This window comes from Chaetodon auriga, chromosome 7, assembly GCF_051107435.1.
Source record: "Chaetodon auriga isolate fChaAug3 chromosome 7, fChaAug3.hap1, whole genome shotgun sequence".
In the NCBI taxonomy this organism is placed as follows: domain Eukaryota; kingdom Metazoa; phylum Chordata; class Actinopteri; order Chaetodontiformes; family Chaetodontidae; genus Chaetodon; species Chaetodon auriga.
In genome coordinates, this window is record NC_135080.1 from 2,543,137 (window position 1) to 2,561,982 (window position 18,846).

The following is an 18,846-nucleotide window of genomic DNA, read 5'->3' on the forward strand; positions in this document are numbered from 1 at the left end:
AGTGGCAGAGCAGTCATGATATCAGTTAATAATACTGATTTAAAGCGTTTTCAGATCTCCAGCTTGACCGACGAGTCTGACTGAATGCTCGATGTCCCTCAGAGCAAACAGCACGGCTGCAGCGCGTGGACGCCTGCGCATGAAATGAAAGTATAATGAAGTGTCGCTGCACGTCTGCTGAGTGAGTGAAGGTCTGAGCTGCGTCCTCAGCGAGCAGGTTGACCCCATCAGTAACACAGACCAGACAGTCAATTATAAAACTGTCCCGCTGTCTGATGAGTTACTGCAGGACCAAACAAAGCTCGTCAGCTGTTCGTCTGTCAGAGAGCAGTGGTCTGAGAGCGTCAGTCATATCTTTTTCTACCTTTTAGTCAAAGTAAAATAGACTTCTGATCTCTCAGGAGCGTCTTTCTTTTTATTACATTGCCACCATAATCTGATTTGGAAGCGCCCACCTGTTAGTTAGCGTGCGGTGAACTGATCAGATGACAGCAGTCTCCAGATGAGTCTTGTAAGTGGAGCTGCTGTTTATATGATGGCCGGGTTGGTACCAGCTCCCTTTAAACAGCACGTCACAGAATAATGACTCGATAATGACTCTTCGCTCTGCAGGTCGGTATAATCGACGACGACATCTTCGAGGAGGACGAGCACTTCTTCGTGCGCCTGTTGAACCTGCGCGTTGGCGACGCAGAGGGGATGTTCGAGAGCGATGAGGTGGGCGCCACCCCCAAAGCCCGCCTGGTTGAGCCCCTGGTCGCCACAGTGACCATCCTGGATGACGACCACGCCGGCATCTTCACGTTCAGCGAGCGCATGGTGCGGGTGAGCGAGAGCGTGGGCACCATGGAGGTGACGGTGGTGCGTAACTCGGGCGCCCGCGGCACCGTCATCCTGCCGTACCACACCGAGTCCGGCACCGCCAAGGCTGGAGACGACTACGAGGACGCCAGGGGAGAGCTGGAGTTCATCAACGACCAGACCACGTGAGTCAAACTGGACATCGCTGGTTTTTACATGAAGCTTATCCAAACAGCCAGATGTTTTCCTCTGGAGGTGGAGACCAAACCAGAGCTGAGAGCAGAGTTAATATTAGACCCATCAGGCGAACACGGACAGAGCTCCACTGGATGTTGCTCTTTGTCTGCTGTCTGTAGTGAAAATCATCCAGTCCTGGAATTAAAACCAGCTTTCTGTCCCTGAACCTGCGTCTCTAATACCCAGCGTCTGTCAGATGCCGTGTTCTTTTAAAATGAGTATTTTTCAGCCCTTTGGCTTCCTGCGGTAGTTAATCAGGCGGCCGGTCGGAAAACAAATCATCTCTGACTCCCAGAATGCACCGCTCTGCAGCTTTATACAGAGATCTACAGATTTGAATGTTGAGTAATTTCTCTCTGGCAGGTGAAATGCCTGAAACGATTTGATTTCAAATACATTTGGATTCATGAGACAGTAACGTCTTCATTCCTCTGAAACTCATATTTGAAGGAGTTTATCTCTAAGAATCACATGCAGTAAAAGAGAGAGAGGAGGAGCAGAGGGATGGAGCTTTGCCCTCCCTTCTCTCCCACCCTCATCCTCACCTTTCCTCTCCTTTATTCTCTCCTCTCCACCTCCTCCAGCTTTGTCTTTGTGCCTGACACCGATCCCATCCCTTATTGATCAGGGCTGACCCTGACCCTCTGTCTGTGTGAGTCACAGTGTGTATGTTTGTGTACGTGGTGTGTTTGAGTGGACCTTACCTTTCATGGCACTGTGAATGTAATGTGCTTGTTTGACTGACAGCTCCCTCATAATGTCCTTTCCTCAGTCAGCTTCTGGAGGCTGTCATGAAGTTATGTAAAACCTGGAAGCCCGCATGGACTCAAGATTTGATTTGAGTTTAAATTGTGAAATATTTTGGCATGTGAGCGTCTTTAGCCGTGCTAGCTGAGAGGCTCCAGGGTTGGCAGAGTCTCTGACAGTCGGTCTGTTAGTCCGGACTGAACCATGTCAACAAATATTAAATGGATCTTGTTATTACACTTGTGAATGGGGTAACACATATACTAGATGTATATGATGCTGAGATGCTGTCTCTCATCTCACCGATAAAGAACTCTTTGTTCTTGACCTCGGTGGTTGCTGTTGCGGGGAGTAGCAGGAGGTGACGGCTGGATGAGATGTGCATGTCTGAGGAGTTGGTTCAAGTTTGATGAGGTGCATTTTCTTTCATTAGAAGTGTAGAAACCTTGCAGGGCGTGCTGGAATACAGCGGAGGGTTAGCTGTGAGGCCTGTCTTTGTGTTGGTGCAGCTGCTGTGAGAAGCTCGAGTGGACTGTGTGTGACAGTGATGTGAACTGGCAGCTTCACTGACTGACAGCGTCCTGAAGCAGGTGAGACAGGGCTGCTGATGGCTGACCGGATGGATCTCAGTGTGTTTCTGTGATGATGGAAGACTTTCAGTTATATTTTTCACAGTGTCAGCAGCACATCGGCTCTGCTCTTAAGGGTGAATTTATTCCATTTTGTTCCTCTGGTGGTTAATGATGGCCCGGTTGCCCTGTCTGAGTATGTGTCACCTGGAACATTTCTACTCCTGGACTGACACCGTCGTCATCTTTTTCACTTCATCTGCAGCCACAAGCTTTCTCTGTCCGCCTCGTCTGTCCCTTCTGGCCCTTTTCAGCTTCTGTCCGACTACATTCAGCCACTTCATTACTGCTGAGGCGCCGACAAGCCTCCAGATCCAACTTTTGTGAAAATCACAGTGACTGCACTCCCACAGTGCTTCATGCCTCTGCAGCTCAGAGTACTTTCTCCTCGGGAGGAGACTCCTTCCTCTCAGACCTCAGGGAGCTCTATGAGGAGAGCAGTTTCAGCTCCTCTTTAGCGCCACAACATGTCAGGTAGAATCGTGGTAAAGACGTCCGCTGGGACCTGGACTCCACGCCCGTCTCCACCCTTCAGGAGCTTTGCTTGTTTGCTGGTGGTTAGAAACTGGAAGCTCTCCCCTCCGTTGCTCCTCGTCTCGTGTTTGCACCCCTTTCTTTAGACCTCCCTCCTTCATGTGTCCCTCCTTTGTCTCTTCCGTCCTCGGCTTCACTCTTTCCCCTCATGCACTGTTTTCTCCGTGCCTTCACTTCACTTCCTCTTCCTCATCTCCATACCGTTCCCTTCATCTTTCATTCTCTTTTCCTCTTCAGCCACCTCGTCCTCTCTGCCTGATTTCAATCTCTGCCGTCTGTGAGTTAGTTTCCATAGTGACACTTCAGTCCAGCAGTCCTCAGAGACACTAAGCGCTCCTGTAATCATCACTTCCTCTCCTCTCAGACCAAGCCATCACCGCTCATACGTCACACGGCATGAAGACATTTTCCTACTTTGTCGCTCCTTTGCTCCTCAGTTTCAGTGCCGTCAGCCTCACAAACTTTAATTCATCCAGTGGAAACTTTCGGAGAATGTTTCCTGAAGATCCTGCACGTACATTATATATCAAATATGAACGAAAGCATTATGCATTAAAGCGTTATCAGCAAACTTCTTTACATTTAAAGTGGCTGTAACAACAGCAGACAGACTCAGGCTGAGACCAGCTGGTGAACACAGTGGAGCATTTAGCAGCTAAAGAGCAGATATTTCATAAAAGAGTGGGAATATTGGACTTATATTCACCAGCCGGACACAAAGACAACTCAGCCCAGACGTCTCCTCATATGTTTTTATTCACATCAGTGAATGAAGAAAAAGAAAAACACATCCAGCTTGTGAGCACCTTCCACTGAAAAAGATCAGACAAGCCGCACAGTCATCCATCGCCAGATCCGTCCTCTCGCACCTTCCTCTCACTGCTATCGTCTATTTCTGCCTGAATGTCTCACTTTCTTCTTCTTTGCTTCTTTTTTCTGACTTTCTTTCTGTCTTCATCTGCTGCGACCTTTGACTGACTCATCGATCCGTCCCTCTCTCTGCGTCCTGCTTTTTTCTGCTCTGATTTACACAGCAGCAGGTCCAGATCAGAGTCAACAGGAGGGAGACTCCTGTGTGTGTGTGTGTGTGTGTGTGTGTGTGTGTGTGTGTGTGTGTGTTTGTGTGTGTGTGTGTGTGTGTCTTGAGGTTTGCAAGAACTTGTCGATAACATGGACGACCTGTGGTGAAGACCCTGCGAACGCTATATTACTTATTGATGAAATGCTTTACTTCATTTGCGTCTTTCAGTGACAGCTGTGTGTGTGTGTGTGTGTGTGTGTTTGTGTTTGTGTGTGTGTTTGTGTTTGCGTTTGCGTTTGTGTTTGTGTTTGTGTTTGTGTTTGTGTTTGTGTGTGCGTGTGCATGTGTGTGAGTCAGCATGTACAAGTGTGTGTATGGATTGCCATGAGAAACATGAGACTGTTTGCAGGAATAAAAAATATCACTAAATTTGTAAAAATTCTTTTGTTTCTGTGTGTGTGTGTGTGTGTGTGTGTGTGTGTGTGTGTGTGTTTGTGTGTGTGTGTGTGTGTGTGTGTAGTCAGACTTTCCAGGTGAGGATAATTGATGATGAAGAATATGAAAAGCATGAGAACTTCTACATCGTGTTGGAGGAGCCGCGCTGGCTGAAGAGGGGAATCTCAGGTACGAATGAACAGGACGTTGTTTTTGACTCAGTTTGATTTGATTTGACGTGATTTTATTTTTATTTTATTTTTTCATTTGATCATTATTTAATAATAATAATTACACGACAGCATGTGTAGGGCTGAGAACTGAACCCCATCTGAGGTAATATGGAAGCAGTGACAGCGTTACAGTTGCTGATATTGAATTTGCTGGTCAGAAAGGTCCAGATTTCACTCAGTTTTTGGACTTTTTTCACACCACGAAGGAAAAATCTGATGCATTGTTGCCTCTCGGTTCTGGTCGAGGAGTGAAGCATGAAGTCACCTGGTCCAGAGGTTAGGGTGGACTCTTCGTCGTGGGCTTCACAGACAAACAAACTCTTCTAAATGTCGTCTTTCTGGGTCAGAACACGCGAAGTAAAGCTTCAGTTCCTCCGTCGTCTTACTTCTCTTTGGTTTGTGGTTGTTGTAGTTTGGCTGCCTGTGGACACTTGATGCTCAGCAGGTGGAGCTGCAGCTCGTCCAGGTGATTAAGGTGCTTTAAAAGGCTTTGTGCATGGCTGCAGCGGTTTGCAGCAGAATCCATGTCCTCTCAGTCGAATGTGAAGAGCTGAAGCCTCTGCGTGTTTCACCCTGTGGAGGCTTTTGTCGGTCTGATCTCTCCTCACATGAAATGTAGAGCATCAACACTCAGATTGATGCAGTTCAGCGTGTCATTGACAGCTTTATACAGACGGTCAGTGCAGCTTTCAGATTCAAATAAGCATGAAATCGTTTATTTCTCTGCTGCTCTGCTTTGTGTTTTCAGTGCTTCAGCCTCTTTCTTTTGTCTTCGGCTCCGGTTTGTTTTTTAGCTGCTTCAGTGACCCACTTCACCCGCCGGGATCAATAAACCTCCATCTTACACCAGACGCCCGTCGCCGCAGTGTGATATTAACAGAAAACACGAGCAGCTGTAGGACAGAGGAAGATTTCTGTTAATGATGAAGGGCAGGAAGTGATGGTTTGTTTGTTTGTGTTGGACATGATGAGTGAGTGAAAGCAGGTGAAGTTCAGACGAAGTGAGAGCTGGACTGCAGAGCGGTGACGAACAGCAGCTCAGTGAACATCTCTGGTGCTTAAACTTAAACTTTGATGTTTTACTGAGCCTTTGATTGTGTTGCTGCTGTCTGAATGTGTGCTGTTATTATATCTTATATATATATATATTCTGCTGCACTCACTGCTCTTTCTCCTGTCCTCTCTTCACAGCTCTGCTGCTCAACCAAGGTAAGACCATCTGAATGTTCTGGAGCTCAAAGCGAGTAACGATGATTTTCATCGTCAGTTAACCTTATGATTATTTTATTTTATTTTTATTTTTATTTTTTATTTGATTGATAAATAGTTTGTTCTATAGGAAGTCAGAAAGTCACAATAATAATAATAATGTGAGTCCTGGCAGCTCGGTGATTCAGAGGAAGTGTGACGGTCTCGCCTCCACCTGTTTGCCACATGCGACAGGAAGTGCATCCAAAGACCAGCAGAGAAATCAGAGCAGCGTTCCTCTGAAAGAAAGGCTGCAGCTGTTTGAGCGTCTTATCCAGTCGGCGTCAGCAGAGACTCATTACTGTCAGACAGTTATTCCAGATTACTTTCATTTCCGATATTTCACATGCATCAGAGTCTGAATGTGATTGAACAGATGCCACAGTCTGTTTGGGCTGTAATCGCTCAGGTGCTCTGCTCAGCCGGGTCATTGTTTGCTCGGCACCTCACCTCTTTCAGCCTTGCTGGGGGACGATGGGTATTTGTCTGTTTGCATTTGGATCACTGGAGAACTGGCCTCCGTGAATCTCAGCACAGCACAATAGAACGGTTTGGAGATAAATGCTCACAAATGAGTTGGCGCTCGGCACTCCGGCCTTCCTTTGTGTGCCGTCGCTGCGTGCTGATGCAGATATATCGCCGTGTCTGTGGCCTTTCTTAGACAAACAAATGGAGCCCGCAGCGGCTGCGCTTTATCGTGTGTACATATGTCATGATATTAATCATCACGAGGATCTCTGAGCTTTTGTGTGCGAGGCGAAAACTTTAAGACCTGATTGATTTGTTCATCTTGTTCTTGGATTAAATTCGCCGCCCAGAGGAAACACCTCAGAGCGGAGTGACGCCATGTTTGAGTTTGTGCGTCCGACTGTGTGTTTGTGTGTTTACGACAGCTTGAAATAGTGTCAGTGAACGCTGCAGGCAGGGCAGCCATATGCTGCTTCACTCTTACAGGCTTCTCGTAATTAGCCAGAAACTGCCTGCGATGAGGACCTGCTCTTCACACACACACACACACACACACACACACACACACACACACACACACTCTCCTGTATATTCCCACCCTCCTGAGCAGAAGGAATGAATAGAAACACTTACAGCAGGCATGAAACACACTCAGCGTTAATCCCTCTTCCTCTAAGTTGCTGGTTGCTCTCTCTCTTTAACACTGTATGGAAGCCCAGGAGGACAAACTTTGTGAAAAAAGACCACATCTGCTCAGTAAACCTACTGTCCAGCACAGCAAAGGATTAGTTGTTGTCATTTTTGTCTTAATTGGATTTCAGACAGTCGAAGAAGCAGCGACGTGCAGCGTTCAGGTCTGAGGTTTGATTCAAGCTGAACGTGAACCCAAACAACAAACTCAACAACGAGTCTGATCATCTTTTCAGTGTTTCAGTCGCTTACTGATGCAACGTGCAGTTCGACTTTCAAAGTAAAGCTTGCTGATAAAGATAATGAACACGTGGTTAATGCTGTGAAACAGTCGAAGATGTTAGCTTTCGGCTCGTTTCCGTTTGGAGTTACAGGTTCGATATTATGATGGACGTTTTCCTTTAAATCCCAAAAGCCCCCTTTCACTGTGTAATGATGCAGAATACGCTGGCAAGCTGTCATAATGGTACTGCTAAAAGCATCTTCACCTCCACGCCGTCCTCTTCACCCTCGATGGGAGTGACTTCACACTCTCCTGCTATTTTTAGGGTTTTCAATGCATAGAAGCGGCGCCATAATGGCCAAAGCTTGTTGACGTTGAAGATGTATCTGATGGAGCTCTGACAGCTCTGACAGACCGAAAGCTCAAAAGAAAGCCAAATCCTGCGCAGGTCTACGTTTGTGGACAGTTTACTTTGTAAGACCACAGTTCACCATCAAACGTCAGCCATAACCTTAGACAGAAGATATTTTCTTCCCGTTTGGCAGCCAAACGACGACGTGTTCACGGTTTGGGAGAAACTTTCTGCCCTGCTCGTCATCCCTCTGCAGATCCACCTCTCCGGTCTTTGTCTTTCTCTGTCGCTGTGCTGTTTTTCTGCGCCTTCTCTCACACACACACACACACGTCCATCTGTCATCTTCTCATGTCCCTCTCCCACGCTGTGTGAGAACACACCCACACACACACACACACACACACACACACACTCCTGCACACATCACCTCGTGCTGATGCACACAAGCGCAGCTCCGAATAAAACGCTGACTCATGATCTATTATTGATGGAGGTGGAACTGGAAATATCTGTGACATGCATTTCAGTTCCAGTCCGCACTCACTGCTGGTGTCCTTCTTGTTTCCTCCACATCACCCCTCCCGTCTTCCCACAGAGGGGGGGGAGGGCCAGATGAGCGCGGAGGAGGAGGAGGCCCGGAGGATAGCTGAGATGGGGAAGCCCATCCTGGGAGAGCACAGCCGTCTGGAGGTGGTCATCGAGGAGTCGTACGAGTTCAAGGTGCGTTCGTTGATTTCTTTTCTTTACGTGATGCCCTGACGTCCTCTGGAGGAGCAGCGCCCGGTTTAGAGGGCAGGTTGGCAGCGGCTGGCAGTAAACGTGCTGACGACTCACTGATGGTCGCCTGAAGCAGCTTTAAAGTTTATTACTCAGCCTGATCATTTTGTTGTGATTGAGAATGATAAAAGGAAAAGACCTGGCAAAGAAGACTACCCAGGAGATAAACTGTCATTTTCAAGACTTTATATGCACGGCATGTGATTTTCAGGCCTGTCCCAGTAATATGTGACTATTTGTCTCCTAAAACCACAAACCAGAGCAGGACTGTGGACACTTGTGGTCTCACAGTGTCGACGGTGACTCTCGGGATCCAGATTCTGTGTGCAAAAGGCTTTGATCTGAGCGTTTCTTACACTCTTTCTCACACAGTGAACTCGGGTCCTGACCCTCTCAGCTTGCAGGTCTAATGTGGGTTTGAATTATTGAGGAAGCATGTGTCGCCCTCTGCACAGCAGCTAGCTCGAGGCACGCAGAATTCAAGCCGTCGTGGCGAGCGCAGAGCGCCGCTGCGTCTGCTTTTCAGGTTTACAGAAGACTGCGAGCGGTGTATATTTGAAATGTGATTTGGGTTCAGGTGTGTTTTAAACAAATGAAAGCAGCTGCCGCCACATCTGCTGCCGCTCCGAGCACTAAACCGAGTTTACTGCCATCGCAACAAGTCTGAGTTCAGGTCCAACACACAGACGGATGAATAAACCTCTAAAATTCAATGATTTCAGCCTCTGTGTGACTGAATCAGACTGTTTTGATTTGTGGTTCGTGAAAATCGACCTGCAGGTCAGTGCAACTGGCGTTCAGATGGAGTCCACAGGCGATGGACGTGAGCCTCCGGCTGCATCATCTGCTCTTTCTTGTATTTTGTTGTTGAACCTGCTGAGGTGTTTTCCTAAAGCAAAACAAACCAACAGTAAGTTTTTCCTCCCGTTGTGGCAGAGTCACGGCAGCGGCAGACAAACTCGGCACATCTGTTCAAGCACAGAGCGTTTTATTATTGATGAGTAGATTCAGAGAAACTCCACTCCAATACAAATGGAGGTTTATTGTACGTGGTGGCAGGCGTCTCGCCGGACGGGAAATCAAATCCTCTGCAAATAAAACAGAATCAGCTCGGCTGGGTGGAGCAGGTGTGACACACGGTGGAGAAAATGTCTTCTCCTTCTCTTTAACTTTCCCTGCGAGCTTATTCCAACGTTAACTCTCTCATCAGCTGCCCGTAAACCCCAGCTTCCAGAACACACACATAACGAAAGCGAAGGTGTTTCAGATTGCTGCTGTGATGGACAGACGCAGCCTCCCAGCACAGCTCACCTGAGTGCCTCTGTCACCTGTCCTCAGCTGTAATTGGTTGCTAATGAAGTGTGTTTCCCTTCTGATTGGCAGAGCACAGTTGACAAGCTCATTAAGAAGACCAACCTGGCGCTGGTGATCGGCACACACTCCTGGAGGGAGCAGTTTGTCGAGGCGGTCACTGTCAGTGCAGGTGAGATCTGAGTGTGTGCGAGTGTGCGTGTGCGTGTGCGTGTGCGTGTGCGTGTGCGTGTGTGTGTGTGTGTGTGTGTGTGTTTAACGAAGCCTCTGCTGTAAATGTGATTCATGAGTCACTGTTTGTATAGTTTAAGTCAAGTTTATCATTCAGTCTGTCTGTAAGCCGGCGGCCCAAATCCCTGAAGATCCTTTTAAATAGAGACTTTAAAACATTACATCAGTTTGTTTTCTCATGATGTCATAAACTGTTTTTAAAGAGCAGATTTATTATCCGTGTGTGATGTTTGCTGATGTGTTGCTCTTTGTGAAATATCCCTCTGCTCTGTCACCTGCAAACCTGTTGTTGCTGCTGTGTAAACTGTAGGTTCTGCTCGTTCGCGTGGAGCTCGTTCAGTTCCCTTCCTGCTGCTCAGCTCATGTCTAGACCAGTATTGATCCAGGTCTTTAGCAGTACACACAGAAAGTCAGGTGAAGAGAAATTGCTTTTTTAGACAAGAACATGGAGTTAATTAAGATAAATGCCAGTTTACGGTATCTCTGTGGGGCCCTCTCTGTCGCAGTCGCCTGTAGTTAAAGAGCCGGAGGAGCCGTTTGGAGTGTAATACTGTCTCCTGTCTGTTAGCGCTCTGAGACGTTTACAGTTAATTAGCTGAAGTGTTTTTGAAGGAAACACTGCATAAAGATTGTTGGAGCTGCACACAGACACTGGTTGAGTCTGTCAGCATTGATTTTCAGGTAATTATTTAAAGTTAATGTTCACCTGAATAAGCAGTCAAGGACAAAACAATGCAGAGTTCTTTGCAGTAAATATGCAGACCCAGTATTTTATCATAAAGTATCAGGAATCTGTTTATAAAAATGTTTAAAATATCAGTGATGCAACAAGCAAGAGAGAGCGATGATGTGGAAGCACATGAGGACAGGCAGAGGGGTGAGACGCGTCAGAGGGTGATTTTAAATTCAAGGCTGCCATCTAGTGGCAGTAACGGTTCACTACAGACAGTCAGCTGGGGCGTCTGTGGAGGACGGACGGGCTGGACGCTGGGCGAGGCGGACTGAGGTCACAGGAGGTTATGAACCTGAGGAGCAGCCAAACCCAGCGTGAGACAGGGATCAGGGAAAAGAGTAGAGGCTGAGCGTGTGCTGCAGGAGCCTGATTGGTGGATGGGTTACAGGTGTGCAGGTTGGCTAGTGTCCAATGGAGAGCCACGCCCAGAAAACGCACACACACAGGAAAAACAAAGAAGAAACACAAGGGAGAGGTACATACAAACAGCCGGAGCTTGACGTCTCCACCCAGCACAAAGCCTGCAGCCTGTCGGTAGTCCACCATCCGTCCACGCTCCGTCGGCTTTGAACCAAACTCGGCGTGTGTGTTCAGGAGGTAGCGCAGAACGTCTCCAGTGAGATTAATCAGGTTTGCTCAGCGGCATCTTGAGTTGTGAGTTAATATGTGATTGGTCACGCCCACTTGAACCAATCAACATGGCCCTCCGGGTTTGGTTCATGTTCACTGAAACTGGTGAAATCCTGTCCACTGGGGCTTCACGTGCAGGTGTTTGATATTTGTGGCGCCCCCTATGGGTCAGGCCTGAAGATACGTATGAAGATTGGACAAATTGATAATGAGTTATAGCCATTTTCCTGCTACGCCCCGCCCTTTGTGAAGCTTATTGGTTGACGGCGGGCGGCCATGTTTTTTCATCCATCTTGCTCATTTATGATAGAAATGTGTGTCTCACATGAGTCATGCTGGATACCCATTTTGGTGTTGATACAGTCAGTCAGATGATACCATGTGAGGGCTGTGACCTTTCCAAAATGTTATTGGGCATCAATCACAGCGCCACCATCTGGCCAGTCAGGCTCATGTCTGTATTTTAAGATCAGCACGTGCTCCTGTGGTCACTTCCTGGTTCTTGCCGCTGCTGGCTCGTATCCACACGGCTGAATGGACGCATTGTGCGTCGCTTTGGATGAAAGCGTCAGCTGAATGGACAGAATGTGGCTGAAGGGAGCGACAGAGAGGCAGACGAACGGCTGAGGCAGCTGCTGTGACAGGACGTCGGTCTGTGTATTTCACCTGTGTACTCTGTGAAGTATAAATACTGTGCTTTAATATCAGCGTGCTCCTGTAATGTTCGTGGAAGCTGTGCAGCAGCTGTGTCAGTCTGCACGGTCATGCTGTTCCTGTTGAGGCTCTTCGGACTCTCCTCCATTCATTCTATTTCCTCCCGTCAGGTGATGGCGATGATGATGAGGAAGGCCGTGAGGAGCGGCTTCCATCTTGTTACGACTACGTCATGCATTTCCTCACCGTCTTCTGGAAGGTTCTGTTTGCCTGCGTCCCTCCCACAGAGTACTGGAACGGTTGGGCCTGCTTCTTAGTCTCCATCAGCGCCATCGGCCTCCTCACCGCCATCATCGGAGATTTGGCGTCACACTTCGGCTGCACCGTGGGGCTCCGGGACACCGTGACCGCCGTGGTGTTCGTGGCGTTGGGAACTTCTATTCCAGGTGAGTGAGAATCCTCTGTCACTGTGTGAGAGCAGGTGAAAGTCAAAGATCATCATAAATCCAATCGATCTGTGAGAAAGAAGCTTCTGTGGTGAGCTAACACCTGGAAGGTGTGAGTGTGCTTTCCTCACCTGTACGTGGATCGACCTGCTGCAGTGTCTCTCGTCGAACCGGTTTCTCAAGCTATAGTTAATGGACGGATTATGAGACAATGGACCCCCTGGGACATGTAACAGACCCCCGCTCCTCCTCTGTAGGAGCACACCCAGATTGAGGAGACACGCTGTCTCCTTGTTGTCAGTGTTTCTCTTTGTAGTATTTTTGTGTCTCTTTCTGTTAGTTCTGTATCTCTTTGTGGTCCTGTGATTGACACGTTAGCAGTCACTTCAAACAGACACTCTATCAGTGGTCTTTCATGGCTGCGAGTGTCCACCAGGCTTTGTGTCATCTGTCCATGTCCTGAGGTTCAGCGTGCAGCCTGAATCCTTTCTGCGTCCACGTGTTTTGGACTGTTTCCACCCTTTACGGTGCAGCCACCTCTGTTTGTGTGTGAAGGTGTTTGATTTACTGTCTCCACCTCTTCCTCTCTTTTCAGACACCTTTGCCAGCAAAGTGGCCGCCATCCAGGATCAGCACGCTGACGCGTCCGTCGGTAACGTCACCGGTAGCAATGCTGTTAACGTGTTCCTGGGGATCGGCGTGGCATGGTCGGTGGCCGCCATCTACTGGAGAATCAAAGGAAAGGAGTTCAAGGTGGACCCGGGGTCGCTGGCCTTCTCCGTCACACTCTTCACCATCTTCGCTTTCATCTCCATGGCCGTGCTCCTGTTCAGACGCCGGCCCTCCATCGGCGGAGAGCTCGGCGGCCCGAGGGTGGCCCGCCTCCTGACCAGCCTTCTGTTCCTGGGTCTGTGGTTCCTCTACATCCTCTTCTCCAGCCTGGAGGCCTACTGCCACATCAGCGGCTTTTAAAAAGGAGATAGAGAAAGTTGTGGAAGGACAACACACACACACACACACACACACACACACACACACACACACAACTTTAACACTAAGTCCATACAGTCAACAGTTCGACATGAAACAGGTGTAAGATTCATCTTTTTAAAAGCACTCACTGCAGCCTGGAGGTGTCCTGGTCTCTGGTGCAGGGATACTAAAATACTTCAGATACATGTTCATACACGCACACACACTTGTACACATGTGTAAACAGATCATAACAAACACGCACGCACAGTTACAGGCATGATAAAGGGCGAGAGGAAGTGTTTGTGAGGCTGCTGCAGCGAAGGTGGCAGAGAGAAGATGGAGGGAGAAAGAAAGTGATGGTGAAGTTTTAGAGGGTCAGGTCAGCAGCTGGAGATCATTTTAAAGCCAGGTGGGTCCAGGTGGGATGGGAGGGGCTGTCCTGTAAGATCAGATCCACTGATAGGTGGAACAGAAACCTGTGCACACCACACAAAATTTATCCATCTGCGTTGCATTGAAGGAACATCTTTGCGTGTCCCGCCCACCTCTGCCCCTGAGGAGGTGGAGCACTGTGTGAAAACAATGAGTGGAATGTTTACAATAACCCTAACATGAGGTTTGTTTACTACAGGAGGTCTGAAACACTGCATAGGCGGCTGTAAATAGGAGAAACCAGTGTGCAACAGTGGAAGAAGTGATCCTCCAGAATCAGTAGCCACGATTCCGTGTGCAAAGTCAAATTCAAGTCCTGCTTCGTCTGCTTTAAAATTCATGCTCAGACCAACGCTGAAGATCAGCAGGTGAAACAAAAGTGTGGCTGAAACTTTTTAAAGACTCACACCTCCCCAGCATCCAGTCAGTGGTTTTCATGGTAACTGTAGCCCCTCTGACAGGTCTGTGCATCACACTGAGGATCATTTTGTGCATGTATATCCAGATACGGAGCATCTTCACATGAGTCTCATATATATGATGTAAAAGGGAAATCCACCTGTAAATGACATCCCTGCGTTAGTCTGTACGCTCAGTGGACTCAGCTGCTTCGTGGCGTGAAGTCGTCCTGAATAAAGCTGTGTGTGTGCAGGCAGACAGGAAGGAGGCGAGGAGTCTGGTGGTCTGAGAGGACCAGCTTTGTTCAGGACTCCACACGGACTGAGATCCGAGCGCAGACGCTGAACTCGGGTCAGTCTTCCCTGTGTCACTGTGGGTGGTGACAGACTAATCTATTACTGCGGCATGTGTCCTAACAGACTAATCCATTACTATAGAGACAGCAGCATGGTCAGACAAACACGCATGGACAGTCAGACAAGACTTAACAGTGTTAGTTTACTTTCAGCGGTGAAGCCTCTAAAGCCAGTAAATGATTTCAAAACATCAACATTCAGTCTTCAGCACAACGATTAGGACATGAGATCGTATTTAATTAGGATGCAGGATGCTGATGCTTTGAGGTAGCACCCATTTAATGCCTTAAGGAAACCTGAAAATCTAGTATTCAAGCTTTCAGCTGTACAAACTGTGCAGGCTGCACTTTATTTCATGTAACTTCCACATGCTGCGTCGTGTTTTTCTTCTTTCTTTTGTCGACAAACTGTTAGCGTGCAATACGTGAAGTTCAGGTGGATCCAGGTGGAACCGCCACACCTGTTCTGTTCCAGATATGCTAAAGATGACTTCCCATTTTAATGGAAGGTCTGCATGTTTTTAAGCTCCATCATGTGATGTCCTCCAGACTTTCTCTGCAGTCTGCAGGTCAACAGCATGCCTGGCTTTGCAGACAGGATCCACAGAAATCACTACAGGTTTAAATAAAAGGCTGTTTCTGTAGTTGTCGTCGTGTAGCATAGCCTGGAAAACGCTTTAGAAAACACTGCCCTTCAAGGCATGTATGAGTTGCTAAGTATTGCATCCCACAGTTGGATCACATAGTAAAATGTGCACAAGCTACTGAAACTACTGGCTGCTAAATAGACAGTAAAAACCAACCAGAAGACACAACCAGAGCGCCGCAAAGCAGTGAAAAACTCTGCAGACACCTTCTGATTTGCTGTGACATTTACACGCCAACATTTCAGGTTTGTCGCCTCCAGCACTGAGACGAAAGTCAGTGCAGGGAAGAAAGTGGCAGCAGAGGTAGTTTGAAGTTATTATCTGAGAGAGAAGCATCAGAGTCCGGCCTCCTCTCCTTCATGAGGGGTGGTTGCTTCATCACAGTCGGCGCTGTGTGACGTTCACTGCCACAGTCACATCACGGACATTTGTGCTGCAGGCACATTACAAACATTTCACCCACAAACGATAAGTGCTATACAAGTGGAAATTGTAATTCTAGACGATAATATGAAAGATTGGATTCGTTTACCCTTAACTAACTATACTTTGTAAACTTTCTAAAAGCAGTTTTGTATCTTTTCCTTGCAGAAATAGCCGAGGTAGATTTTTTTGTACTTCTAAACGATGTAGGAGTAGTATCAATATATAGAGTTGGTAGTGTAGATGACATCGTTACTGAACTTAGTGGATTAGATTTTGATATATTTTCCAGAGTGGGGGGGCAGCTCCCCTTTGACCTGCTCACACACTGAAGTGTATCCTAACAGAACATAATCCCATCGAACCTACTGGCGTACGTTGACTGTTGTTTGTGTTTATGTTTCTTATGTACATTTCTCCTCTTCAGATGATTTATTTAGATATTTATTTATTTACGAGAAGATTATTTATCTATAGATAAGCTGTGCCGCAGGTCCTCGAGGCGAGCAGCGTGGACTTCAGTTCAAGGCGTTTGGTTTCGATGTGCAATACAGAAAAATAATATTCAAACATCTTATTTCGGAGGTCGGTTCACATCTTTTTCTGCTCCAGTGTTTGTTGTAAGCCTCTGCCAGCGTACATTTCTTCATTGAGTTCTCTTGAAGGAGGAGCTTTTGAGTGTAAGTAGCATGTTTACATGAAGAAACGGTGTGGAACAGAATAACTGTCAGTCTCGGGTCGTTGTGAGCTGAAGGGGGTCTTTCTGGAGATACCGATGGTCGGAGGTGTGTGGGGTCCTAACTTTTACCCTGAACCGCCAGGTGGGACCAAGATTACAGACAACCACACACACACACACACACACACACACACACACACACACACACACACATGCACACGCACACACACACACAGAAAAACACACACACAGAAACACAGGTCTGCTGAACTCTTGTGTAATGTACGACAGGGTAAAAAAATAAAAAAAAATAAAGATCAGCACCGGTGGGGACAGGACGGACCAGCTCAGACCGCGTCCCAGCAGGTGTGACCCGGGTGCGGCTCAGCACCCAGAAACTGAACTGCCTGCGAGTCCGGACGATGTTCCACGTTTCCATGAACTTCTGTACTAACTGTCTGGCTTCGGCCTTTGCTGTTCTGTAGCTAGATGTGATGCCTCCCCATCCAGCCTCTCCTCCTCACCCCGCCCTCCCCATTGTGTGTCTGTGTTTGCCTCCCCTTCGTGTTCCTCTGCAGATGCATGATGAATCCCGTGTACACGTGTTAGCAGCATGGTCTACTGTGATGGACGCCTAGCGGCATATTTTATCGGGTTGATTCCCCACAGTTCGAATCCCAAACACCAGAGGCTCTTTGTGAAATAAAACAAGCACGCACGCACACACACACACACACACACACACACACACACACACACACACACACACACACACACACACACACACACACACACACACACACACACACACACACACACACAGACAGCGTTTCTGGATTCAGTGTCTACTGCTTCTTTGTTTTGTACCTTTACAAGCTGTGAAAAGAGAGTGTGATCTGTTGTGTCGAGGTTACGTCTGCAGTGAGCAACATCCCAGGTCATCTTTCTGTTTGTTGGTGTACGATATCTCTGTGTCAGTGTTTCCCCTCCTCCTCCTCCTCCTCCTCCTCCTCCTCCTCCTCTTCTCCTTCCTGTCCTCCCTCTCCTCCCCAGGTCTTGCTCTTCAATGTGTCTCTGTGAAGTTTTTTCCTGTGATGATGAAAATTTCTCTCTCTGCCTGAAGCTTTGTAAGGAAACAATGACTGAGTTAGTACAATATCTTGTGATAGACATATACATTTATTCAATACTGTAATAAATTATTAACTGAAGATGATATTTAAGTTTTTTATGAAATGCAGAAAAAAATTCTTTGAAAAAATGGCAAGTTGTTTTTGAGAAAACGGCATGAGGTGTAATGTGTTACTGAAAGAAAATGAAGGCCTTTAATCAAGTGAAGCTGACATTATTGGAATATAGTTCATTTATTTTCAAGGCATAATGTGTCTGAGTCTTTATTTTTGCTCTGAATGAGTCAAAACAAACATGGACGGAAACAATAAACATTTCAATAAAATTAGGAGGATTCAACTTGGCAAGATCCGAAGCAGAAAGTAGAGTGAAATTTTCATGACCAACAAATTTAATAAAGGATTGATTGTCATTTATGAATCCAAAATGCCAAACACTCCCTGGATTCAGTTTCTCAAATGTGAGGATTTTCCACTTTCTCCCACAAACTCCAGCACTAAATCAACAGCATCCCTTCAGCAACCAGGCTGCAGCTGGACAAAGCCACAACAGGCACAAGGACACACAAGACATGCGTTCACTTCATCACTGACAAACATTCAGGAAGTGTGTGAAACCCAGTCTGGTTCAACAGGTTGGTTTTGCTCATGAGAAAAAAAAAAAGAAGAAAAAGGATCCAGGCTTCAATTTCTCAGCATTTAAGAAGTGATATGTAGTTATATTTCAATCAGTTCTAAATCGTGATGATATTCAGATTTTAAATTGATTTTAAAAGGAGCACCTGTATCGGACTGTTAGTCTGTATCAGCCAAAAACCTCAATTTAGCTATTGAAAATTGTGTCAAGGAGGAAAACATCACATTGGTGCACCCCCGTTATCTCACAAGCACAGTTTGAATGCATTGTGTGGAAATACAGAGCTTACATACAGAGCTGTGCATTCAGGTCAGACAACCATTAAATCTGATGGAAACACTCCCTGAACTGTCTCTAAAGGCTGCAAAAAATATGACCAAACAAGAGCCGACTGACACAGTCAAAAAATAATAATTCGAAATAATCATGAAACGATTATTTGAATTATTGTGTAGCTGTCAAGTTTAGAAACTTGACATTCTTTGATGGAAAAAATCGAAGTATTCATACTGATTATTTGTATAAACGAACATTTTGTTATAAACAGCTCTGCCCTGGACCATGTACGGAATCCTGATAATGAATCCATGGTGGAGAGTGTTTACTGCCCTCCAGTGGTCACTCATGGCTTCAGCTCACTGTGCGTCTTCACTACTCACCGGAAGTGGCACTATACCATCGTGTGTAGATAGGACTTTATTGATCCCACACCGGGGAATTTAGTCGTTACTGCCAGCAAGTATTGACGCTTGGCGAATTTAATGCG

At 46.9% G+C, this 18,846-nt stretch overlaps 1 protein-coding gene across 2 annotated transcripts in view; it reads left to right on the forward strand.

The window, feature by feature from the left end:
• The window catches only part of slc8a2b (solute carrier family 8 member 2b), a 105,800-nt gene extending 88,113 nt beyond the window's left edge, over positions 1-17,687 (forward strand). For both annotated transcript variants that reach the window (XM_076734208.1, XM_076734209.1), the window contains 7 exons: positions 613-986; positions 4,490-4,593; positions 5,829-5,846; positions 8,217-8,341; positions 9,782-9,881; positions 12,128-12,403; positions 12,999-17,687. In XM_076734208.1, coding sequence (XP_076590323.1) covers positions 613-986; positions 4,490-4,593; positions 5,829-5,846; positions 8,217-8,341; positions 9,782-9,881; positions 12,128-12,403; positions 12,999-13,375 — 1,374 coding nt within the window. In that variant the 3' untranslated portion in view covers positions 13,376-17,687. The remainder of the gene's footprint in view (positions 1-612; positions 987-4,489; positions 4,594-5,828; positions 5,847-8,216; positions 8,342-9,781; positions 9,882-12,127; positions 12,404-12,998) is intronic.
• Positions 17,688-18,846: the final 1,159 nt, after the last annotated feature.